The sequence below is a fragment of the Phocoena phocoena genome, chromosome 4 (assembly GCF_963924675.1).
Source record: "Phocoena phocoena chromosome 4, mPhoPho1.1, whole genome shotgun sequence".
NCBI classification, from domain to species: Eukaryota; Metazoa; Chordata; class Mammalia; order Artiodactyla; family Phocoenidae; genus Phocoena; species Phocoena phocoena.
The window spans coordinates 111,625,027-111,645,769 of NC_089222.1; the positions used below are offsets into that span (position 1 = coordinate 111,625,027).

The following is a 20,743-nucleotide window of genomic DNA, read 5'->3' on the forward strand; positions in this document are numbered from 1 at the left end:
TAGATAATATGGTAAGTGAAATTTTAAAATGTTGTTTTACATCCATACTTCATTACAAAACCTACAGAGTATTGTTGCTTAGTAAAATTTAAATACTTTATGTCAATCTCAATTTGGGTAAATATTTAAAAGAATAAAATGTGTAATTTGGAAAAATAATAAACTGAGACATGCAGACAATATAGCAGACTACTCCACTTGCCAAGCTGTTCTTTGCTTTCAGACCTATTATGTCTGGTCTGTGTTAGGTCAGTGGATGTAAAAAAGGGGTGTGTGTGTGTGTGTGTGTGTGTGTGTGTATACACACACAGATAGATAGATAGATGGATAGATAGATGGATATAGATATGAAACTTGGATTTTTATAACTTAAAAGAAGTCTTGCCAACATGTTAGGAGTCACTATGAAAGCTCTTTAATCTTTTGGTTTTGTAGCTGACAGAATTTTTAAACCTTTATCTCCCTCAGTAATGGCAAAAATCTTGTCAGAGTGTTTGATAAACCTTTGATATTTCATGGCTATTTAGTCCAAAGGATGTGAAGTTTTTGTTGGAAGTATATATATCTCCTTGGATTCTTTGATATATATTAGTATACTGTGTCCCATGCCATTGTCAAAGTGAAAATTGATTCATTTATCCTGTCTCTAATATAAAAACATTCACAAGGATAAAGTTCATAGCTATCTGGCTATATTTAATAAATTCAAATGTGTGATTGGGTTTTTTTATTTGCTAATTACCATATTATAAGGTTTCTGATCTTTGGTGATTTTCAGAGAAAAAAAATTAGTGTCCATTAGTTTTTATCTTATAATTGATATAATAACCATCCAGTTTGAAACTGTATATAAGAGGTATAAATAGTACATGTTTGCATATTTTGCTTTAACTCAGTTACTTCAGGTTCATTGTGACAGGTACACCTGCCCTCCAAGTAAAATTCTCTGGGTAATTAGAATCAGTACCAATGTGATTTCTGCCTTTTGTTAGATTTTACAAAATAAAATAGAAAAAAATGCTTTGTGGATTTGTTTAGTTAGTGTAAATATGACAAGTTTTAATTTTTTTCAAGTGAGTTTTCTGATGACTTTATTTTTGAACATTTGTATCACTCTAACCTACAATAAAAGGTTTTTTTCCATCAAAAATTTAGCATATGAAAATTATTTAACAAATACTAAGTAATAAATTAAATTTACTACAGAAGTCTAAATCAACTGAAAAACTGTAAACTGCAAAGCGTATTGGGTGCTATTATGAGTAATGCTTAAGTAAAAATACTCTGGAAGGAAAGTCTTGGATATGTATTCCAGCTTCTCCCACTTAATAGCTGTGTGGCCTTGGGCAAAATTTTTTAACCTCCTGTTTCTTCATCTGTAATAAGAATGATAACAGTACCCTCCACATTGGGTTATTGTGAGGGCTTAAATAGTTAATATTTAACAGTGTCTATAGCATAGTAAGTATTCCATGAGGTATTAGTCATTATCATTTATGATTTGTGATATTTATAATTCATTATATTTTTTCAGTTGGCTGACAGACTATTTTCTTTTTTTATTTGCTTTGCATTTTATGTTTCATAATGGTTTATACACTGCATTTTATTTTAAGCAAAATGGTGTATTTAAAAGTATGCTACTTGTGCACAGTAAAATATACACTCTTTGGTGTGTGTGTGTGAGACATCCAAAATAACCTTTGTTTTGGGGTGCAATTTTTTCCTTTCTTGGTTGGAAGAATTAGGACCCAACTTTGAATCAAAGAAGGCTAGAGTACGGATTATAGGTTCTTAGACCTGGATGGTACCTTTCAATTTTAGCTTCTTCATTTTACAGAAGAGGAAGCTAAAGCTTTGGGTGGTTATCCTCCTTAAGTTCACATAGCTAGTACCTTAAAGATGGTCTAGAAGTTGTATATTTTGACTCCTTCACCTCCCTCTCTACTTTGAGGAATATAGAATTTTTGACAATGTTTGAGTAACAGTGACATTCACATAACTATCATTGCTTTTTTTTTTTTTTTTTTTTTTTTTGCGGTACGCGGGCCTCTCACTGTTGTGGCCTCTCCTGTTGCGGAGCACGGCTCCAGACGCGCAGGCTCAGCGGCCATGGCTCACGGGCCCAGCCGCTCTGCGGCATGTGGGATCTTCCCGGACCGGGGCACGAACCCGTGTCCCCTGCATCGGCAGGTGGACTCTTAACCACTGCGCCACCAGGGAAGCCCCCCATCATTGCTTTTAATCTATTGATACAATGAATCATATTAAGAACAAGATTCTCTTGGTGATTTAAAAGATTGGAATTGCTTCTCAGCAGGTTAGTTAACCACGCATACTCAGGAGTATAGCTCTTGTGCAGATTGTGGTCTACATCATGGAGGACCTCTAGCCCAAACCTCTGGTCTTTGCCATGTAATTTTTCCCCAAAGAGAAAGCTGACCACAGAGCAGAGTGTTATTTGAGCTAAGAGCTGTTAAAACATTAAGTTAGATTTCTTCCTAAAAATCAGTAGACTAAGACTGTGTTAGCTCATGTTTCATATTACACGAGAGAAAATAAACTGAAAGGTCAGTTGAACAGTTACAGCATTGCCCTTTTCCAAGGTAATCAGCAGAGCATGTAGCAAAGACGTGAACAGGATCGTGACTGGAAAGAGAACGGCTGATAAAGAGGCTGGCTGCTTAAAGTGCTTGGGACAGTACTTGACACTTCCAGGCCTGACCAGATGGGCCATCTCACAGGGCTTACCTTCAGTAATTCTGATTTATTACATTTAGATGGCTTTCTTTTTCTAGTTAGGCAGTCAGGTTTTCACATTGCCAGAAGACCCCAGAAATTTTAATATTGACCATTAATCATACCCTGGTAAACTGCAAGGGCAATATATTATTAATTTGTTTGCAGCCAAGAGACAAAACACAGTGATTAAAATTAATTTCTAGCTACATTTTGTTAATTTATTCTAACTAATTAATATGTTAAGTCAAAATATGTTTACATTAATGGCTATATAGTAGGTTCTTTATGTTGTGTCATTAAATGTCATTTCCATTATCCTAAGTGTTGAACTCTAGAAATAAGTACTTTATTATTAAAATAAATAAGGAGTTGTATAAGGCTTTCTAAGTAATACCACCAAGTGAAGTATTTCTAATTTTCCATTAATTGATTGAGAACATTTCATGGTTTGGGTTTCGTAGGATTTAGATTTGGAAGGATCTCAGCAGTGACCTCCCTCAACGCCTTCACCTCTATGGCCCAGTACCAGAATTAGGAAAGAACATTTAATAAATAACAGCCATCATTTACTTCCAGGACACAATTTTAAATAGTAGCCACTCTCACTTTTAAAGTTAACTTTTAACAGTTTTAAATTGACCTCATTCTCCTCCTCCCAAAAAGGAAAGATTTAATGATTTCTACATAATCATAATTTCTATATATATATTATTAATTTGAAATACAAAGTAGCCAAATTACATTTAACTTTAGGCCAAGTAAGAACAAAATTGTTATTTAAATAGCTTTTATTCTAAAACATCAGAAAATAAGAAATCAACTGTTTGCTCTTAAATATGCTCTGAGGATAGTAGTTGTCAGATTGTCCATAGTGCATTTGATTGTGTTTTAGAGATGGTACAAAATGAAAAAGGTTTTTAAAAAAGGTTAAAATTAGTAACAGGCCTAATGTTTGCTTGTAATTGAATTTAGATTTTATTATTGTATTATAATTAACATAACTATTCCAATTCTTTCAAGGTTTTTTTTTTCTACTTAGAAATGTCTTAATTTCTTGTTTAAAAAAAGGAAAGATGAGACATGACATAATTTATTTTTGGTGGGCTAGTTATGTATAAGCACAGTAGTCCTGACATCAATGGTATTCTCTTTCTGTTTTATAAATGAGGAGGCTGAAACTCTGAGATCATTAAGGGGAAAATCTAAGGTCACTTTGCTAATGGGCCTAGCAATAGAACCTAACCTTTTATTTTTAAAATCTGTCCTTTCTATAGTATGTCATCATGCCTGGAACATAGAACATGGCCCATACAAATTAGTCTTAGATTAACTCTATATGTGAAAGAACTCATTTCATTAACATCTAGTCCCAAATCTTATGAACATAGGCATTGGTAAGGGTTATAATAGTAAGAAAAACTGCTTGAGTTCAAAACCACAGACATGCATGTTACTATCAGCTTGCGTAGAAATGAGATGATGGGAGTGAATTGTCTTCCATTCATTTTGGCAGCAGTTGGTGTCTTGATTGTTTCATCACATCCCCTGGTTTCCTTTTCACTTTTTGTTTGTTTGTTTGTTTGCGGTACGCGGGCCTTTCACTGTTGTGGCTTCTCTGGTTGCGGAGCACAGGCTCCAGACGCGCAGGCTCAGCGGCCATGGCTCACGGGCCCAGCCACTCTGCGGCATGTGGGATCTTCCCGGACCGGGGCACGAACCCATGTCCCCTGCATCGGCAGGCAGACTCTCAACCACTGCGCCACCAGGGAAGCCCTCCTTTTCACTTTTGTAGGTCCATACGTTTGAACTTTTTATAACATTCAAGTCAATGAATCAGTGTCTTACGTGAGATAATGCATTTCCTTATAAAGCTGGTTGTTTAGTCACACAGGACCTACAGGAGCAAGAGTGAGGGATTTATCTGCAGACTGCTTCCCATTTTTTATCTCTTATTGGTCAAAGTTTATCCCTTTAAAAGTTTAGCCTTTATTTCTCCACACATCAATGTTGTAGTATCTGGCTTCTTTCAGGAGCTGCTTGCAAGTCACAGCCTTCATAGGCCGGTCAAATGAGCGTACAAAGCCAGGACCGTGGTGGGACTAAGTGAATATGTGAGTTTCGTACATTTAGGGCAGATTGTATCTTTCTTATAGTTGAAGAGGCTATTGATTTTCTATGTTGTCCTCAAATCCAGCAATCATATTGAATAGATTTATTGTCCTAATAGTGTGCTTATTTCATGCGAAAGGTGTTATGCTAAGCATTTTAGGTATGTTATCTCATTTGATTATCTTATGAAATATATTCAGTTATTCTTAGGTAGGGAAATTGAGTCTAAGTTACAGCTGGTAAGAGGTAGGATTGGAATTCAAATTCAGATGTAATAATCTTAATTTTAAACCTAAATCTAACCATCCTGTCACCATTGCCTCACCACTGTCTGGCAAGTAATAGGTGCTCACTAAATATTTATTTGTTAAGTACTTAATATGTGCCAGTATTTAAGGTGCTTGGGTATATGAATGTGCTAAACAGATAATTTTCCCTGTCTTTGGGGAATTTACATTCTAGCTACTTCTATTTTCTGGTTACAAGCCTTTATCAATGCCTTACACGGTGCTTTCTCACTCTTTTTTTTTTGCGGTACGCGGGCCTCTCACTGTTGTGGCCTCACCCGTTGCAGAGCACAGGCTCCGGACGCGCAGGCTCAGCAGCCATGGCTCACGAGCCCAGCCGCTCCGCGACATGTGGGATCCTCCCCGACCAGGGCACGAACCCGTGTCCCCTGCATCCGCAGATGGACTCTCAACCACTACGCCACCAGGGAAGCCCTCTCACTCTTTTTTTGCTCTTCTATCTCCCACACATAACAAAGAATGTCTTGAAGGCATGGACTCTTTCTTCTCTGTTCTCAGTGACTAGCATAGCACTGGACATATAGTAGATGCTTAGTAATATTTGTGGAATAAATGGATGGATTTTACCACTACTTGCTTGTCACTTTTACTTAAATGGCCCCAATTTTACTGTTTCCTGGTAGATGAAGTTTAGAGTGTATGTTAAATTGAACACAGATTGGAAATGTCACTAAAATTTTAAATGAAATTTATAAATTTATACATTTATTTGTCGACTAGTACATTTAAACATTTAAATATAAGGAACGGCATTCAAAAATGAGAAACCATGTCTACTATAATGTCAATTTTTAAATTATTTTCATTGATCAATCCTGCATAACAAGTCCACAAACCCCTGTATTTTAATGTTCAGTCTATTTAGTAAAGACTTCAGTAATATCTATACTTTCTGCTAAAATTGATCCTTCAAACTGCTCCCTTTAAAAACTCTCTATGTATCAGTTATCTCCTCTTTAAAGTCTTAAAGGTTTTCATTTTTTATTTATTATCTAGCTGAAAACCATCTTTTCCATCTTGATTTGCCACTACATTTCTAGCCATCCTCCTGTCCAGCTACGAATAGCTAATATGTAGCCCACAAGAACCACCTTAAATTTTACACATTTAATGCTCTTCTCTGTCTTGTCTCCAACTGTCAGAATATACTACTCATCCTTCAAGATACAGCACAAATGCCAGCCACTTTTTAAAGCCTTTTCTAATCTTCTCCCATCAGTTCTTTCTGTTGTCTTGCTAATTCTTCTGTTAACATTTGCTTATCTCAGCCCTATTGTCCTGAGTTGAACAGTCTTCTATTAGACTGATGAACTTATTGAGGGAAGGACATTGAATTATTGGCACACAATAAGTATTTTTATCCTGTAATAAATATGTTGTGGGTTTTTGTTGTTGTTGTTGTTGAATACTTATCCGTGATTGAGGAACATAAACTATTCACTTTTTTTTTTTTTTTTTTTTTTGGCGGTACTCGGGCCTCTCACTGTTGTGGCCTCTCCTGTTGCAGAGCACAGGCTCCAGACACGCAGGCTCAGCGGCCATGGCTCACGGGCCCAGCCGCTCCGCGCGGCATGTGGGATCTTCCTGGACCCCGGCACGAACCCGCATTCCCTGCATAGGCAGGTGGACTCTCAACCACTGCACCATCAGGGAAGCCCTAAACTATTCACTTTTAAGTCTCAAATGCCTACTCTTCACTTGACAGGTTTAATATATAGATAAGTTTGTATATTACACATATTTTGTGCTTCAAGAAGAAAGTTTCTGCCAGTCACCTTGAAGTCTTTTTAAAGGCCGATTTAAAAAGCAGTTTTTTGTTTAAAAAAAAATTCCATTCCCCTCTCCTTTATTTTCCCCTTTTTTAGTTATTAAAAATTCCTGTTGAGCTTTTATTTCTGTGCTTTTGCTTGTCTCTATTCCAAGTCTCCTCTAGGAAGCAGATGACAATATAAAATCTTAAGAATTAAGCTAGCAAGGAAGGAATTTCCCCCATGGGTTCCTTGTGTTTCAGGCCCACTCAGAAGCACTTGAGAAAGAATTCTACATCCTAGATATTTCCAGATAAGGTATGATCCATCTCCCCTGACATATCTCCTGTGTTCACAACCTTGCCTGAAATCAGAGTTTCAGTACAGATCTAGGATGAACTGTCTTACAGGAGAGCAAAGACTGTAGCCTGTTTCATTTTTTTCCCAAACTAGTAATTTCCTGCTTCCCTAAAGTAACTATTTTTTCCCCTAGTCAATCCAATTTACTTAATTTTCTTCAACACTTTTTATAACCCATACATTCAAGTTAATTTGGAATACCTGGTATGTGTTAGTATGCCTATATTTGTAATTTTTCATAGCAGGAAAAAATGTGTTCTCACACACTTTTGGAATTTAAGGAGAAACAGTCCTTGATGTTTGCTAATAATTAATGTGCACATTACAATCTAAACAGGTATTAAAAATCTAAGCAAGAGGCTAAGTGATTTGTTCAAGGTCACATATAGTATGTAACAGAGTTAAGATTTGAACCTGAACTGTTTGTTTCTAGAGCCTTAGCTGTTTCTCTTAATTATAAGATTAATAGACTTATGAATAAAACTTATAGGGCTTTCTTTAAAAGGAACATGTGACTTTTAATTTGAGACTTTGTCTCTTGATTTCGTTAAAGTATACCTTTTGTGATGAATAATACTACATCTCTACTGCTTTTTACCTTCTTGACCTTGGGCAACTTACGTATTTATCTGTGCCTCTATTTCTTTGTTTGTAAAAAGAGGATTAAAAACATCAATCAAATGTGATAATATTTTTATATCTGTACAAAATACAGATACAGTAGTTTCTACAGTTTCTATTGAAACTACAGATACAGTAGTTTCAATACTAACTTCGTTTTATGTTCTGGTTACCAAGAATTTGACCCAGTTTTTAAATATTCTATAAATTCATAGCAAAATATTGAGAGAGATGACTGTAGTAGGAGAGGGCAAAGGGACAATGAGCTTGCTATATCCTCAGGCATTTTCTTTTTTGAGCCACAGTGATTTCAAAGTGGAATGTGTATTTCTGTATCAGAAGCTACAGGGCTGACCTTGAGGAAGTCAAGATATTTAGTTAGAATTATATCATACTATAATCCTGTTTCTGTTCAATTTTAGTAAATGGAACATTTGTACATGTCTTATGAAACGTCTTAAGAATGATTATTTTTTAAATTTAAACTTTAAATAAATCTAAAATTGTGTTTCAAAGATATTATAACCACATTGACAGTAAAATTATTGCCACATTTATTTGCCCTCCCAAAGTTGATATCTTTTTTAAAAAGAATCAGTAATTTTTCTTATATTATGATAATGTATGTGTATGTATTTTTTTTACCCTAAGTCCAGATTTATTTTGTTGACTGTTCCTGTTTGATCATTTTATTGAATGTTGTTACTTATGTTGTCTAATATGGATTAGAGTTTCCATACACCAAGAGTTATAGCTGAATAATATCTATAAGAGGTAACAATCATTTTCTCATAGAAGTTGGAGAGTATGAGAGAGTTTGCAGTACTAGTCTTTCATTAGATCTGTAGATTGAGGGTTTTTTTTTGCCTTTTTTTCTTTTTTGGTCCAGATCAGTATTTGAAGTATTTTTGAAACAGTTGCCAATGTTAAATTAGGGAGAGTTCATAGAAAAATCTGGAATTTTTTCATTCTTACTTGATTTGGCAAATGCTTGGTAATAAATAATAGGCTCTAGCTTTTAAATAGACACTGTCACTTTTCGCTGGGCTTTGTGCTCTTCATCTCACTTAGAGTTCTTCTCTGTTGTTTTCCATACTCAAAGGCTAACCTCATTGGTCATTCTTTTATCATCAGGCTTGCCCTTTTGTGTTCCTCATGTGGGAGCAGCTCCTCATATTTATGATACCTTCCTGCCTTCTGTTGGTGGTTCAGTTTGTGTAAAGACTAGAGTAAAGACTGCTAGTGAGACTGGGGTTGTATCATTTCATTAAAAGCTAATTTGTTTCAAATAATAGATTAAATGTAATCTGAATTTTTATGAAACCATGGGCATGTGTGCTCACAGGTGGGCATGTGTATTTGTGTGTGTTGGGTATATATATACAATACAAAAGGGGGTCATATATGAAATATTCCACTCACACCTACCACTCCCGTTAGGCATTGCACTACACCGATCAGATTCTGTGCTGTACCTCTTCTTGTCTTTGAAGCAAATGTGGTGAGTGTGGTGAGGCTAGGGAGGCTTAAGGCTCCTGTTCACCTCAGCCCATTGGAATTCAACCGCTGGTGCAGAGGAAGGGACCCTGTGAAAATACCATCTACATGCCATCTGTACCTATATGAATATTCTTTATACAAATAGATGGTTTGTAGAAAACTGCTTTGCAGCTTCTTTCCCTAAGCCATCGCTCTTGGGACATTTTTCCACATCACCACATTTCGTTCTATCTCATTCTTCATAATGGATCTCGTGTAATTTGTTGTTTGCATGTTCCACAGTTAATTCGACCAGCCTCCCTTGTTGAACAGGTAGGTATTTTCCATGGTTTGGTATTTTAAATAATGCCATAATGATTATCATTGTACACGTGTCTTTGCTTCTTTGTGTGATATATCCTAGGGGTAAATTTCTAGAAATGGAATTACTTAGTTGAAGAGTGTAATTTTGAAATTTTCATAGCTGATGCCAAATAGTTATCTAATTTATATTTCATTAAAGAGTATTTGGGAATGTCTTCTTCCTGGACCTGCATTCTGTCTGCACAGACTATCACATGTTTACTGGTCTTTTAGGTGGAAAATGGAATTTAGGTTTGCACTTCTTCAATTATCTATGAATTTGAGCATCTTTTCAATATGTTTACTGGCCATTTGTGCTTCTTTTTCTGTGAAATATAGGGTTTTTTCAAAAATTAAATATTTATAACTTTGATCTTTCAAAGTTATTTTGGTTTTAGAGGTCCAATTTTTAAACTTAGATTACAATATTTTAATAGGTAAGCCATTCTTTTCTTATTTGAAATGTCCTTTATGATGTATTTAATTTCTTTATATGTTCAAGTCTATTCCAAGAACTCAGTTTTGTCCCACTGATCTATTTCAAACTATTTGAATTCCCCAAATTTTATAAACATAGTTTTACATACGTATTAAAATTCTTATGGAATATTTTATAGGATTATGTAGATATTTTAATGATCTAAAAATTTTGTAGTTTCAGAAAAAAAACATTTATTTTGTTTAAATGGTGTTTCTTTGTTATAAATAATTGGAACAATGCAGGGGAGAAAGTAAATAGAAACCCCACCAAAAAAATCATCACTGATATTAAGGGAACATCATTCTTGATGTTTTTTATATGCTTATATATAGGTAGAAGGATAGAGAAATAGCTTGATAGAAATAATATAATAAAACATGAGGAAAATAGATGTGTTTTAAATTTAATTTTAAACAAATAGACTGAAATAAAATGAAAGAAGTGGCTGAAATTCACATTATGACTTTCTTTAAAGTGGCCATCTAAGATTAATGAAGAGATTAAAGAGTATAATGATGACAATCTTAAATTTTAGTCAGTGTTGAGTGACTCTGTTATAAAAAAAAATAGGGGTCTGACCACTCATGCTTTATTCCATCTCCCTTTCACTTACCTCTTGTTTTTTTATAAGTCAAGTTTTCACTTGTCCATTGAGATTCGTTTCTTGTTATCACATTCACATAATTGCACAATTGATTAGCCTTGGTTCTATATTTAAAGACTTACGGCGCAACCACACTGCTGCAATGACTGTCCATTCCTCTGTGTGTGTTTTTAGTCTTTTAATTGACTAATTTTTATGGAAAGTTTTTTTTTTCTTTTCTTCAACAATGGTTCGTTAATGTCATAGACTTAAAATTATTTTTTAATTTGGCAATATTTAAAGAATTCCTTAAGCTCGAGTAGGCATGTGTCTCATATAATATCCTTAAACTGACTTTTTTTATTTTTGCGGTACGCGGGCCTCTCACTGTTGTGGCCTCTCCCGTTGCGGAGCACAGGCTCCGGACGCGCAGGCTCAGCGGCCATGGCTCACAGGCCCAGCCGCTCCGCGGCATGTGGAATCTTCCCAGACCGGGGCACTAACCCGCGTCCCCTGCATCGGCAGGCGGACTCTCAACCACTGCGCCACCAGGGAAGCCCTCATATAATATCCTTAGATTACTACTTTTCCCTCTCAGAATTGTGTGGGCTTGGATTTGTTATGTTTTGGTCTTTAATGTCATGCTCCTTTGCAAAAAAAAAATGCCCCCCTCCCCTTATTTTTTTGTACCAGTTGTCCATAGAATTATTTCTTTCTCCTTTGAATTTCAGTAGCTTAAACTGGGAGATGCTGTGTGTGTGTGTTTGTGCATTTGTTTTCCAAATTTTTCTTAAAACATAATGTGTTCTTTTTAAAATGCAGATTTAGTTCTATAGGAAAACTGTCCAGTTTTACGTCTTTTATATTCATTTTATTTAGTTTTGTTCTTCAGAGTCACCAGCTATTCTTATTTTGATAATTTTTGTTAGTTTTGCATACCTCTTTTCTTTAATATTTTCAATTTCTTTTTTCTCTAATTATATCAATTTCCAGTTCACTTACCTAATAATTATTTTTTATAATAAACCACTAGCATCTTTATTTGTCAACAATAGCCACTTAGAAAATGTAGTAGACAAGGAGCATCTTATCATGATAACAGCAAAATGCTAAGATTAACCTAATAATAAATGTGCTAAAGGACTCAATATTTTGTATGTAGCAATTCTCTCCAAATTAATCTATATAGTAAAATAATCTGAATAAACTTGACATACTGATTGTAAAGTTCATATAAAGGAAAAAAGGTTTTAAAATATCCAAGAAAATGTACAGAAAAATTAAAATGTGAACTTGTATGACCAAATATTAAATATACTATTATATGTAGTTATGTTAATTAAAATTGTGTGGTATTCTTCCTCCAGATACAGAAAAGAACAAAGAAAGAGGAATAAATAAAAATGCCTTCTATATATGTGAATTTAATACATAAAGTCAATCAGGCATCTTAATCAGTGGAGAAAGGGCAGAATATATGAAATAAAGAGCACTGGGAAAATTATTCTCACACTTTGGAAGAAAACTCAAATTCCTACATCATTCCACATACAAAAATAAATGCCAAGGCAATTTAAGCCCTAAACGCCAAAAAATATAAGTATAGTGGAAGAAAATATGGGAGAATTATTTTAATCTTATGATTAGGAATACCTTTTAAGCAAAATATAATGCTATATATATTCTATATAAAACTCCTTAAAGGTGGATAGATTAGAAATAATTTTTAAATTCTTTAAGATGAACTATACCATAAGTAAAGCTAGAAGGAAACCAACTGGAAGAAAATATTTGCAATAAGTGTGTTTCAGAAAACAGATGACTTTCTATAATATATAAAGAGCTTTTGCAAATCAAAAAGTAAATCAACCTAAAATGGAAAAAAAAGGACAAAGATATAGCTAATATTGATTGAGAGAATATTATTTGCCAGGCAATAGCCTAAGGACTTTACATGTACAATCTCAGCTAATTTGCATAATAACCCTTTTGATCAAATACACTTAGCATCTCCATTTTGCAGGCAAGAAAATGAGGCACAGAGAAATTTAGGAATTTGTCCAGAGTTACACCATTAGTAAATACTAGCCTGCACTCATCTCACTGAAAAAGAAGCACAAATAGCTAATAAATTTAAGAAAAGCCATTCAACCTTAATAATAATTTAGAAAAATGCAAGCACTAAAACACAATAAGATATTTTTACCAACCAAAGAGTTAAAAAATATCAGATGGATTAATAAGACTAACATTGCCAAGAGTGTAGAGAAACAGTAACTCTCATACTCAATTATTGGGGATGTCCATTGTATAGTATTTTTTTTTTTATCTTTAAAAATAGAGATTTTTAAATTATTTTTTTTGAATTTTATTTTATTTTATTTATACAGCAGCTTCTTATTAGTTATCTATTTTATACATATTAATGTAGATATGTCAATCCCAATCTCCCAATTCATCCCACCACCACCCCCCATGCCCTGCTTTCCCCCCTTGGTTATATGTACACTTTGTCCCTTGCCAATTCTAATTTAATTATTATTTTCTAATGCTACATTTTGATACTCTGTTTATTTCTTTGGGTCTGCAGTTTCATTTTACTTCTCATTCTATTGTTCTGTCATATAATCTCTCAGCTCTTATTTTAATTCAATTCATTTTTATTTAAGTTGAAGTACAGCATGAAACATTTGTGGAAAGAGTCTTTTTCCATTCAGCTCAGTTGAGGTGTTCTTCATTAGTTAGCTTCTTACATTTTGTATATTCCCTGTGTATTCCCTACTTGGATTCATGCCATATTTCTGGGACATTTATTGATTACCCCTCAGGGTATTGAGTATGCAGGGAAGTTTATGGACATTGCTCAATTCATTGCATAGTTCTGGAACTATCACTTCTGACATAGAGCACCTGCCACAGGCTTCATTTCTCTAGTTTTACCAGTTTTGTTCTACTTTGCTTCTCCCCAGACCTGGGGCTAGTAAGTGCAAGTAGTAGTATGTTTTTGTGTACCAGCCCTGAATATGGACTGTGGGAATCTGGGAGAGGTTCAGGAGCAGCCATGTGTTATTCTTGGTCCTGCTTGGAAAGCAATCTTTGATTTCTTCTCATGGCTGCTAGCTTCTGTAGTTTGATGTGATGTATGTTCTTTCCATGCTTTATAGGGCATGGCTAGGCAAACTACAGGCCAGAGGCCAAATTTGGCCCCACCATCTGATTTTGTAAATAAAGTGTCTCCGTAACACCATACACAAAAATAAGCTCAAAATGGAATAAAGACCTAAATGTAAGGCCAGAAACTATCAAACTCTTAGAGGAAAACATAGGCAGAACACTCTATGACATAAATCACAGCAAGATCCTTTTTGACCCACCTCTTAGAGAAATGGAAATAAAAACAAAAATAAACAAATGGGACCTAATGAAACTTCAAAGCTTTTGCACAGCAAAGGAAACCATAAACAAGACAAAAAGACAACCCTCAGAATGGGAGGAAATATTTGCAAATGAAGCAACTGACAAAGGATTAATCTCCAAAATTTATAAGCAGCTCATGCAGCTCAATAACAAAAAAACAAACAACCCAATCCAAAAATGGGCAGAAGACCTAAATAGACATTTCTCCAAAGAAGATATACAGACTGCTAATAAACACATGAAAGAATGCTCAGCATCATTAATCATTAGAGAAATGCAAATCAAAACTACAATGAGATATCATCTCACACCAGTCAGAATGGCCATCATCAAAAAATCTAGAAACAATAAATGCTGGAGAGGGTGTGGAGAAAAGGGAACCCTCTTGCACTGCTGGTGGGAATGTGAATTGGTACAGCCACTATGGAGAACAGTATGGAGGTTCCTTAAAAAACTACAAATAGAACTACCATATGACTCAGCAATCCCACTACTGGGCATATACCCTGAGTAAATCATAATGCAAAAAGAGTCATGTACCAAAATATTCATTGCAGCTCTATTTACAATAGAGATGGAAACAACCTAAGTGTCCATCATCGGATGAATGGATAAAGAAGATATGGCACATATATACAATGGAATATTACTCAGCCATAAAAAGAAACGAAATTGAGCTATTTGTAATGAGGTGGATGGACCTAGAGTCTGTCATACAGAGTGAAGTAAGTCAGAAAGCGAAAGACAAATACCGTATGCTAACACATACATATGGAATTTAAGAAAAAAAAATGTCATGAAGAACCTAGGAGTAAGACGGGAATAAAGACACAGACCTACTAGAGAATGGACTTGAGGATATGGGGAGGGGGAAGGATAAGCTGTGACAAAGCGAGAGAGTGGCATGGACATATATATACTACCAAACGTAAAATAGATAGCTAGTGGGAAGAAGCCGCATAGCACAGGGAGATCAGCTCGGTGCTTTGTGACCACCTAGAGGGGTGGGATAGGGAGGGTGGGAGGGAGGGAGACGCAAGAGGGAAGAGATATGGGAACATATGTATATGTATAACTGATTCACTTTGTTATAAAACAGAAACTAACACACCACTGTAAAGCAATTATACTCCAATAAAGATGTAAAAAAAAAAAAAACACAGCTACACCCATCCATTTGCATATTGTCTGTGGCCAATTTCATGCTTCAGAGACATAGTTGAGTAGTTGTGATAGAGACCATATGGCTGGCAAAGCCTAAAATATTTACTATCTGCCCCTTAACAGGAAAAGTGTGCCAAACCTGCTATAGAGTAATTTTATTTTTCTTACTGGTTTTTAGCTATTTTTCCTTCTTTTTTTTTTTTTTTAGGAGTTTGAGGAGAGATGTAGGAATGCTCCTTCATTATACTGTCTTGACATAGAAGTTGCTATAGTGCTGATATTAAAATATTCATGGAATAACATAGCCATCATATTTTCTCTCTTATACCAAAATGCTTGAAATTACAAAAAAAAAATGTTAGTTGGATTAGTTCAGTTTATTTGAGATAAGAATGATTTTATCCTACCAGGTAACTTCTACCAATAAATGAAATTATTCACATCATTCCTCTTTAATGATGTCTTCTTTTTTCTTTTTCTGAATGAGAGTACAGCAACTTCTTAATTACAGTAGCTTTTCTGGAAGATGATTTAATTTTTCAATTTCCTTTCTTTTGCACTTTTTCAAAGGTATAAGCTGTTTAGCAAGACTTTGAACAACATTGGAGAGAATGAAGGTGGTATTGATAAGTTTTCCAGAGGTTATGAATCATTTGGCGTCCACAGATGTGCTGATGGTGGTTTATACTGCAAAGAATGGGCCCCGGGAGCAGAGGGAGTTTTTCTTACTGGAGACTTCAGTAAGTATTTTAGAACGATTAAACTCAGTTGTAATATTTTATTTATTTATTTAAAACATAGATGTTATATTTCATGTATTTAACTTTTATGAATATTATTGATTACAAATATTCTACTTTTCCATAGAATTTCTTCAGTCTTTACCTTCATGCGGTAAAGGTGTTTCTGCTGTAATAAGATACATGTGTTTCTTAAAAACTTTATGTTCTTAAAATCATGTACCAGAAATAACAGAGTTTATGAGAAAAATAGTGTTAGACAGAGTACTCCAAATGTATTCAACTTTGTTAGCAAGCTCTGACAAAACTAATAGCAATCTAGGTAGAAATATTGGTGTAGGTTCAATCTCCACTAGCATTTGCTCCTGGTTATTTGTCATCGTAGTACTTGGATCCTCTAATTAGAATCTTTTTTTGAGACCACAGTAAAAGTAGACAGCTAATCTAGAGGGTAAACTGCTTCATCAGTCAGTTCTTTGTTTTTTCCTTTTCCTTTTTTATAACACAATATGGCAATACCTTCTCAGCCTTGTCATCTGCATCATTAATTTCACTAGGCAGTTAACTCTATGGAAAGCACAGTGGTTCTAGAACTCAGGCTTCCATCATACAGTCTAGTGGAGGGAAACCTGTGTGTAAATAACTAAAATACAGTGTGCTGAGTTTTATTCCATAAGTATAAATAAATTACTGTAATAGTGACAAGGAAGAAAGCTTTCATTTTCAGTTTTGAAAATGGAATAACTGGCAAAATAGGCCTTGGCAAAATGTTCGTAATACAAGGAAAGGAAATATCAATAATAATCCTTTAGTACCATAGGGTAGGGTGGTCTTTAAAGTTTGATTTTCCTGGACTCAAGAAGTCTACATGCTGTACTGTTCTGCAAAGAGCAAAACTGTAGGGACAGAAAACTGAGTTGTCACGGTTTAGGGGTAGGAGGTTTGAGCTGATTACGGAGAAACATAAGGGGACTTTCTGGGGTGATGAAAATGTATTATGTCTTGATTGTGGTGGTTACATGACTGTATACATTTGTCAGAATTTATAGAACTATACATGTAAAAGAGTGAATTTTACTGCGTGTAAATTATACCCTAAGGAACCTGACTTTAAAAAAAGTTTTGATTTTATTTATATTGTCTAAGGCAGCACTGTCCAATAGAAATATAATGGACACCATTTATATAATTCAAAAAATTTAGTGGCTATATTAAAAAAATAAAGGAGAACAGCTGAATGAATTTTAATAATGATAGATTTTTATTTAACCCAATATATCAAAACATATTTTAACATGTAATCAATATAAAATTTGTTAGTGAGATATTTTCATTCTTTTGTACTGCACTTTCTAAATCTGGTATTTTTCCATTGGAAATACTTGATCAATATTTAGATTTAATAAAATTTTCAGTTTAAAAGTACATACCCAAGTTTTTCCAACCATTATTAAAAGTTCTAGCAACTCAAATGAATAATAATTTTAAAATTTACATTTAATAAAGTAATTAAAATTAAATAAAACTTTAAATTTAGTTTCTCAGTTGCACTAACCTAATCTTAAGCACAAGTAGCCACCTTTGTCTGGTGGCTCCCTTATTGGAAAAAGCAGGTCTAAGGACTTAAAATTATTCTTTGTGTAGTCCCCCAAATTAGATGATGCCAGCTGCCTGTTTCTAGAATTACTGAAAACTTTAGGGAAAGTTTTGAAAAAGATCGTGTGTCTGCTGATTCAGATAGCTTGGCCTGGTGATTATTATGAAATATATTTTGAGGCTAGGAGTCTTTTCACTTAAATTGTTGTTAAAATTGTTATAATTTTTTCTCATACATAAACATGACTATTTCCCCATCTTCTCTAAGTGACTGCCTTGACCACTAGTTTTATATTAATAGACCACTTTGATATCAACCTATAATCAAGGCACTTTTTGGCATTCTATTTTATTAGTTCTTTTTATTGCCATTTGTTGAGAGGTATTGCTTGAGAGTGTTCAAGTTAAAGTTTTACATACAGATACCAAAACTGCTATAAGAACCTCAGTTAAAATTTAGTACTTGCATTTGATTACCTCTCCTCCATATTTATGATTGAACCTACTAAATAGGCTTTAAAAATATAAAAATATGGGAAAGGGACTGTATGAAACTAGATTTGGTAGCTATCATAATGACTAATGCTGATTTATTAAAAGTTGTTCCTTGTAAATCCAGTTGGACCATATATGTGTTTGGAAAATGTATTTAAAAATTTTAAGGATTTAGGATTTAATGTTTAAATATTAAAATTATAACAATTTATAAAATCTTTTGTAAAGAGAAAACTCAAAATTATCTAGTCCCTATTTTATGTAAAAATATTCTCTGTTAACTTTTGTTTTTCAATTTAATTTGATTTTTGAAAATCCTATTCTTTGTGAAGGTATGTCACATAATTTAAAATCTCTCCATATCCTTGAAACAACATTCAGTCAATTATTTTCAATCAAGCAATATTTATTTACTGTCTAAGGGCACAAAGAATATCAGATTTAGTCAATGGGCCTTTATTTTTACTGGAGAGATAGGAATGACTAAGATAAATGAAATTGTGATAGAAAATAGGAAGTATGATAGAATACAGTTAACTGTTAAAATAATTAACAGGCAGTATGTTGGGAAATTTTTAATTTATTTACTTATCTAGATGAAGGGATTTTTTTTTTTTTTTTGCCCTGTTATAGGGTCTCAGGATCTCCTTATATACGGGATCTCAAACTTTTCTCACTAAAGAGCTTTGACTTAAAAAAATAAAGAAAGAAAAACAACTTCCGAATTGAGAGTAGAGCCAAAATTCTGGGTTAAAAATTCATTTAAAATAATAGTTCTTTGGAAAAGAATGTTATACCTGAGTGTTAATTTAATGTAACTTTGTAGAATATAGAATTTTGATGATAATGACAGCATAGCTGAAAATATACCTGTAATTACTGAACTAAACGTGTCTTTTTTAAAAAATACAATTAAGGAATTCTATATTTTTTCCCTTATTTCAAAAAATCTATTTCTTATGGCTATGAAGAGATGAGCAAGAAGAAAGTTATTTTTCTTTATTGAGGTTTTTCTCAGCATCAAAAATGTGTTAGATTTTATAGTTAGTCTTCCAATGTATAAATTTGTACTGAACCGAAGGGAAAATACAGTTTGTGTTAATTAGCTAAAAAATTACAGTTGATTTTTTAAAATTAGAAAGTGCAAACGAGGATTAATAAAAAGTATTCTAGGTGGTTTTGCTAATGATATTAAAACATTTTAAAAAACATTTAACTGTATTCATATAACTTCATATTTATCAGCTAAGTTGAAACAGCAGTAAACTTAAAAGATTCTATGGAAATAATCTCTAACTGTAACATGGGTTATTTTTAAGAATTCCTTACTTTGTCACTTAATGTAACAGTAAGCTTAACTTCTATATATGTACTTGAAATATCACCTAAAAAGCCCTATTGCTTCTTTACCTATAGGCAGAGTTGTAAAAAGTAACATCATTTTACTTATATTTTCATCATGGAAGTGTATACATATATAATTTAAAACATTGCTTTTGTATCTACCTCTTCCCTACATCTCCAAAGATAATATAAAACACATCTTCAAAAACCAACAAAAAAATCTTATTTCTGCTAAGGAATAAATTGTTACTTATATTTACAGTAACAGGAAAACAGTAAAAGGAAATGTTCTTAATTCAATTTTTATCTAAATGATTAACCACCTATTTCTGATAATTTTTCAGAAGAAATGAAAATTAAAGACTGTCTAGACTTTAATTCTATATTATAGAAAATTATACCAGTAATCAAAATATGTTAGCATATTGTGATATCTCTCTTCTCTTCTAATCATTTTAGAAATTGCACTATACGTTCCTATACATATAATACTGCTGGTAAATGTATGCTGTTCTAGTGTATTTTTTTGCCAACTGACCTGAAAATATTTTAGGTACAAATGCTTATTGTTGTCAAATATAAATGATCTTTAAGAAGGAAATTACCATGTATTGGAGTGTAGAAAAAAAAAAAGAATGGGGTTTAGAGTTTGAACCCACAGTGGAGCTCTCTAAACATGGTTCTTCATCTGGCTTAGTGGGGTTAAAGGTGATGATATTCCTCTTACCTGCCTAACTGGGTTGCTGTAGATACTAACTAGATTGCAAATTGTAATTTTATACATTACTCAATGCTATAGAAATCTTAATTGACAAGATTGAAAAAGTACTCTAATTTGCAAAAGTCTTTCTTTTTCTTATTAAAAAAATACTATTAATTTCAAAAGGCAGTTGAGCCTTGCAAAAGTCAAATGATGTAGTCTCTGTTTTGCCCAAACTGAGGTGACTCTGGCTTTTGCCATCCATATTTTTAAAACTTAGAAAGCACTTTCACTTTAAATATATTTCACATATTTTTCTTCATTTGAGAGAAAATGAAACAATCATTTCTTTTCCTTTCAGTCGTTTTTAAAAAAAACTCGCTCTTTAAGCAGCTAGCAGCAGCTGCTGCAGCAACCCAGGACAGTGGATATATAATGACATTCATCAAGATTGGAATCTTAGCACCCAAAAAGTATTTCTGGGCCAGCCAGA

General features: G+C 33.7%; 1 protein-coding gene across 1 annotated transcript in view; it reads left to right on the forward strand.

Annotated features, from left to right (window-relative positions):
• The window catches only part of GBE1 (1,4-alpha-glucan branching enzyme 1), a 298,444-nt gene that overhangs the window by 49,473 nt on the left and 228,228 nt on the right, over window positions 1-20,743 (forward strand). The window contains exon 2 of the mRNA XM_065876297.1: window positions 15,946-16,115. Coding sequence (XP_065732369.1) covers window positions 15,946-16,115 — 170 coding nt within the window. The remainder of the gene's footprint in view (window positions 1-15,945; window positions 16,116-20,743) is intronic.